The 6281-nt window shown below is 52.2% G+C and overlaps 1 protein-coding gene across 4 annotated transcripts in view; it reads right to left on the bottom strand.

The window, feature by feature from the left end:
• Nucleotides 1-216: 216 nt before the first annotated feature.
• Nucleotides 217-6281, bottom strand: part of rce1a (Ras converting CAAX endopeptidase 1a) — a 34829-nt gene continuing 28764 nt past the window's right edge. For all 4 annotated transcript variants that reach the window (XM_070868173.1, XM_070868175.1, XM_070868174.1 and 1 more), the window contains one exon: nt 217-5264. In XM_070868173.1, coding sequence (XP_070724274.1) covers nt 5035-5264 — 230 coding nt within the window. In that variant the 3' untranslated portion in view covers nt 217-5034. The remainder of the gene's footprint in view (nt 5265-6281) is intronic.

Here is a 6281-nt window from a genome sequence, read left to right as displayed (position 1 = left end):
GCCAAGGGTATTAAGGGATATGGATGGAACCAAGGCGGGTAGATGGAGTTAGGACACAGATCAGCCGTGATCTAATTGAATGGCGGAACAGGCTCGAAGGGTTGAATGGTCTCCTCCCGTTCCTACATAGCTCCACGAGCACCGAAGACAGACCAACATCTCTCACACACACACTTCTCATAGCAAGACTGTGACTTGGCTCGAAGGACAGTGTCTTTATATTTTATTTAAATCGGAAATTTATATTCCACATAATACAGTACAAGATTGTCAGCTCCATTTTTGCATTTCAAGTAAAACTCTGTAAAACCTCACTGGGTTTCTTATAATACAATCTCTCGTCAGGAAAATAGTTACGTCTTAGAAAATATATTGCTTGATTTACAAACATTTCTGTAGTTTTATGCTAGAAAAAATATTTACTTCTGAATAGGTGGGAGGACCAACTCCTCGGCAAAAAAGATAATGGGATATTTTTTTTTCTCAGTAGTGAGGTCAAGGAGAGTTCGCTGCCGGCAGAATTCTGAACATTAAACTCGCTGGTGGCAGATCGAGCACAGTCTCGGTTCCAGTCACGATGCACCCTTGGGTATATTGTTGCAGGGGTGGGGGGGGAGCGGGGCACAGGCTTTCCCCTGCGAGATGCGGCAGGACCATGGAAGGACACCAGCTCGGAACCACATCTCACGGGGGCATTTTACCCGGTGAGGCACTGGCAGGCTGCACCTTTCTTTGTGTTCAAAAGGCGGCAAGTACAAGAGTGTTGGAGAAATACCGCCCCTTCCACGCACGAAGAGAGGGGTGCGGGCGAACTTAAACAAGACTTACATTTATATAGCGCCTTTCACAACCACCAGACGTCTCTAAGCGCTTTACAGCCAATGAAGTACTTTTGCAGTGCAGTCACTGTTGCAATGTGGGAAACGCAGCCAATTTGCACACAGCAAGCTCCCACACACAGCAATGGGATAATGACCCAGATCATTTATTGATTGAGGGGTAAATATTGGCCGATACACCGGGGATAACTCCCCGGCTCCTCTTCGAAATAGTGCCGTGGGATCTTTTACATCCACCTGAGAGCGCAGAGGGGGCCTCGGTTTAACGTCTCGTCTGAAAGATGGCGCCTCCGACAGTGCGGCGCTCCTTCAGCACCGCCCCTCCCGACAGTGCGGCGCTCCTTCAGCACCGCCCCTCCCGACAGTGCGGCGCTCCCTCAGCACCGCCACTCCCGACAGTGCGGCGCTCCCTCAGTACCGCCCCTCCCGACAGTGCGGCGCTCCCTCAGTACCGCCCCTCCAGACAGTGCGGCGCTCCCTCAGCACCGCCCCTCCCGACAGTGCGGCGCTCCCTCAGCACCGCCCCTCCCGTCAGTGCGGCGCTCCCTCAGCACCGCCCCTCCCCTCCCGACAGTGCGGCGCTCCCTCAGCACCGTACTGAGAGTGTCAGCCTAGAGTTTTGTGCTCCAGTCCCTGGGTAGGGACTTGAACCCACAACCTGCTGGCTCAGAGGCGAGTGTGCTACTCACTGAGCCACAGCGGACATTATTGCACTAACTTCTAATGCAGGACCTGGGGGGGGTAAACATACCACCCGGGAGCAGTCAGTGATTTTGCTCGATTCTACCAAATTAAAAGATTGCAGTAGTGGGTGCACTGCACTTTTGTTTCTTCAAATGAATGATAAAACAGAGCATATAATCCGCAGCACTTACATTAGTGACTCGGGCTGCAGACAGAAATAAATGTCAAATTTGGCTCCGTGCCACCTCCCAGCCCGTGCAGTTTTCTGGGCGAGGATTGAAGTGATGTTCACTTGTCCCCCGTTGAATACGGAGAAAGTTCCAGGGATCAGCCTGCCCTTGGTTGAGGGGATAAAAGGCACTCTGCCCTTGTGGCTGTCTTGCCGCTGGACTGTACAGATAGAGTTCCGTTCCTGTCCCGTGCCAACATACTTGCCGGCCAGACGGTCGCGGCAATGCGGGGCGCTGCAAATGGCCAAATTGAGGAGGAATTTTTTTTATTTTTTTTAAAATTGATAACACACGCTTCCCGCTCCCCATCCAAAGATTCTCGGAGTGAAACTGCGGGTGGCCGGGGAAGCACAGAGAGGCAGCACTGCCACGACTTACTTTAAAGCCAAACTATGGCCTGCCTGCCGAGAGCTGGTGTCTTGTCCCTCCTGCGAAGTTCCGCGGCTTGGAATGGCTCATTCCGCTGCCCCCCCCCCCCACCCCCACCCCGGAGGTGGGGAAAGATGCTACGCTTACCGGCGAGGGAGGGAGAGCTGGGAACCCCGCTCCCCCCCTCCCCAAAGCACCAGTCCCATCCAACTCGAATGGTACAATGGATGAGTCAGAAGCAGGGAAGCAAAGGTGCAAGTAACTGAAACAATCCCACCATACTGAAGGGGTTAGTGGGTAACTTGGGTTAGTGGGTAGCTTAGCCTAGTGGGGCAGTGAGACCTTTTACATGCACATAAACACTGGAATTATTTAAGAAATAGTTGAATGCTGTGTTAGAATGGGCCGAATGGCCTTCCTCATTCATATAGTTTGTCGTGACCTTGCAAAGCTGCCTTTGTGACTGAATCGATGAAGGGTTTAACAAGAAAACTCTAAAGCTGTAACAGACAAATCCACCCCCTCCCACACACAATAACAGAAGTGACTGAATCAAAAAAGCTAACAACTGAGGCGAGGTTTCAATGCACCAGGCCCCGTGTGCTAAAAGTTCACCAATCCAAAAGGAACGAATCAACCAATGAGCTTATCAGACTGTAGTGATACTCGCTACGCTGCCATGACATGATTCAGGCCCCCTTTTAAATCGCCTTTTGACCGACCCATCGCCTTCGTAGGCATCGGACATCGGAAACCAGGCCCAACGCACTCCAGGCAGCTTTCAGGGAAGGAAACACAGGGCCCACTCTCCCAATCGACCGCCCTCTGGCAACAGCTCCGCCCACTCCCTCTTAGATTGATCTGGGCTATTGAATGGTGAGTGAGCCAGTATGCACGGGCGTGCATGCATGTGCGCCGGCGTGTGTACGTATGTGTGAGCGCATGCACGAGTTCACGGTTTGAGTGTGAAAGTGCAGACGCAGAGTTTTTTTTTAAATGAACGCTCATTTCTCCTAGGCCAGGTTCCTCTTTTTAGCAGCCAAAGTCATCAGAGGTGAGGGGGAGGGAGGGAGGGGTTGGAATTGCTGTGTAAACTTGCCCTCGGTGTCTCCAGCCAACAATCCAACCCATAACATCCAGCCAACTGCGTCTATGGTCGCACTTGCAAGGCCTGGTTTGAGCGGTTTGGATCGCCCTTGGCCCGGAGGCTTGGGAAAGGGCTGTAAGCCAGCCCCATCGCCTCGCTGATGGAGACACTCTAAATCAGAACATGATCTGTTAATGTCGCCAGCTGGCAAATTAATGGGAACGAGAAGTTATATTTTATACAAGGCTTCACCCCCCCCACCCCGACACCCAAAAACTAAAGCTCAGTGTGTTGACATAACTCAGTGTGGAGGTAACGAACCAGTGGATAAGAGAACATGGTGGACAGGTGGAATTCAGGGGATATTCGTACGCCGACGTAGCACTCAGTGATGTCCCAAACACTTCAACATTTGAGGACGGAGGGACAGGGGGAGGTGTTGGGAAGGCAGTAAGCTTCGAATCCCAAAAGCCATCTGATTCCGTCTGGCAGGATGCAACTCCAGCGTCCTTTCTGAATCAAATTGAATAAAGTGTCGTCGTCCCCTCTTCCCCGCAACACCACGCTCACAGGGCAGACAGGGAGGCAACGTGGACAGAACAAGTCGGGGGGGGGGGGTGCGGGGGGCACCGCGTGGTGGTAGTAAGACAAAACCCCGCAGCACAAATCATACAGCGGCTCCTTTTTGCCCTGTGACAATGTATGTCGGGTGGGAGGGGTGTGTGTGAGGGGGGAAGACACAAGTCAGGCCTGGCGCTGTACACCACATGCTATTAGTCAGAATCCAGGCTGTGGACCCCGTATCAGAACAGTGGAACTTTCCACATTATATATATAAAATCTATTTTACCGGGGGGAGTTAGAGTTCGGGGAGGTGGAGGGTGAAAGAAAGAATCTCAAGGAATGTTGACTTTGCCTTGCTGAGTAGGGACAGGGGTGGGTGAGGGGGCAGACAGCACATTAGGTATGGCAGTGGGGCACTCCTCAATGCTAGGTCAAGAAAAGGCTGGGAAAACAAACATGACTTCGCTTCAAGAGCAAACACATAACGCTGGTCGGAATTCTTAGATGTCTGTGTGTCCTATTAGGGATGGTGGCAGGATGGTTAAGTGTTGGTAATAAAGGCTTTTTTATGTCCTTCCTTCATAACGACCCTTGTTGGGGAAAAACATTCCCAAAGTTTCAAGTAACGATCCTGAATGGGGAATTTGCTTTCTTACCCCCGCCCACACTTCCTCAGTGCCATCCCAGAGTCGCGAATGAGATTCCCAATTCCTGAGAAGTTTCCCCGAGCCACTCGTCGGTCCCCAGATGACGAGTTCCCTGAATGTTAGAGAGAGAGAGAGAGAGCGCGAGCGCGAGCCAGACAGAGAGAGCGAGCGAGCGAGAGCCAGACAGAGAGAGAGAGAGAGAGAGAGAGAGAGAGAGAGAGAGAGAGAGAGAGAGCGCCAGACAGAGAGAGAGCGCGAGCGAGAGCCAGACAGAGAGAGAGCGCGAGCGAGAGCCAGACAGAGAGAGAGAGCGAGCGAGAGCCAGACAGAGAGAGAGAGCGAGCGAGAGCCAGACAGAGAGAGAGAGCGAGCGAGAGCCAGACAGAGAGAGAGCGCGAGCGAGAGCCAGACAGAGAGAGAGAGCGAGCGAGAGCCAGACAGAGAGAGAGAGCGAGCGAGAGCCAGACAGAGAGAGAGAGCGAGCGCCAGACAGAGAGAGAGAGCAAGCGAGCACGCGCCAGACAGAGAGAGAGAGCGAGCGTGCGAGAGCCAGACAGAGAGAGAGAGAGAGAGAGAGAGAGAGAGGAGGCAGCTGGGAGAGGGGGGGGGCGGGGTCAGGTGCAGACCGAAGTGCTGGTGTCCGGCCTGGTCAAGTGGCAAACGGCCAGACTCCCATAGAAGGCGGGGTCCGTCAGGGGGAAAAGCAGCAGGAAGAAGAGGACGACTCCCAGGAGATAGAAGAAGATGATGGTGAGTTTCTGCGGGTGGTCCAGAGCGGCCCCGATCGCCGGGAATCCCATGTAGTTGCAAAATGAGTGGCACAGCACCGGGCCAATCAGGTGACCTGGAAAATAAAGATCAAGTCACACAGATATCGAAAGGTGAGCTGTTTGCCACAAGGAGCCGCAGCTGGAGGTACTCCCTCGTGGCCAAGGGCACGACCCACCCTACTGAGCCTGGACTTCCCAAACTACCTATCGGTGATTCCGTGCAGCTATCACCACCTCCCGAGGACACCTTGTAAATACTGACACACTGCCGGGGACACCCTGTAAACATAGAAAATAGATGCAGAAGGCCATTTGGCCCTTCGAACCTGCACCACTATTCAATAAGATCATGGTTGATCATTCCCTCCGGACCCCTTTCCTGCTTTCTCTCCATACCCCTGATTCCCTTAATCGTAAGGGCCATATCTAACTCCTTCTTGAATATATCCAATGAACTGGCATCAACAACTCTCTGCGGCAGGGAATCCCACAGGCTAACAACTCAGTGAAGAAGTTTCTCCTCATCTCAGTACTAAATGGCTTACCCCTTATCCGAAGACTGTGTTCTGGACTTCCCCAACATCGGGAACATTCTACCTGCATCTAACTTGTCCCCTCCCGTCAGAATCTTGTATGTTTCTATGAGATCCCCTCTCATCCTTCTAAACTCCAATATATAAAGGCCCAGTTGATCCAATCTCTCATGTCAGTCCAGCCATCCCAGGAATCAGTCTGGTGAACCTTCGCTGCACTCCCTCAATAGTAAGAATGTCCTTCCTCAGGTTAGGAGACCAAAACTGAACACAATATTCCAGGTGAGGCTCACCAAGGCCCTGTACAACTGCAAGACCTCCTTACTCCTATACTCAAATCCCATAGCTATGAAGGTCAACATGCCATTTGCCTTCTTCACCGCCTGCTGTACCTGTATGTCAACTTTCAATGACTGATGAACCATGACACCCAGGTCTCGTTGCACCTCCCCTTTTCCTAATCTGCCGCCATTCAGATAATATTCTGTGTTTGCGTTTTTGCCCCCAAAGTGGATAACCTCACATTTATCCACATTATACTGCATCTGCCATGCATTT

This window comes from Pristiophorus japonicus, chromosome 27 (genome assembly GCF_044704955.1).
Source record: "Pristiophorus japonicus isolate sPriJap1 chromosome 27, sPriJap1.hap1, whole genome shotgun sequence".
Taxonomy (NCBI): Eukaryota; Metazoa; Chordata; class Chondrichthyes; family Pristiophoridae; genus Pristiophorus; species Pristiophorus japonicus.
The sequence above is the reverse complement of the archived record's forward strand: the minus strand, read 5'-3'. Positions and strand labels throughout refer to the sequence as shown.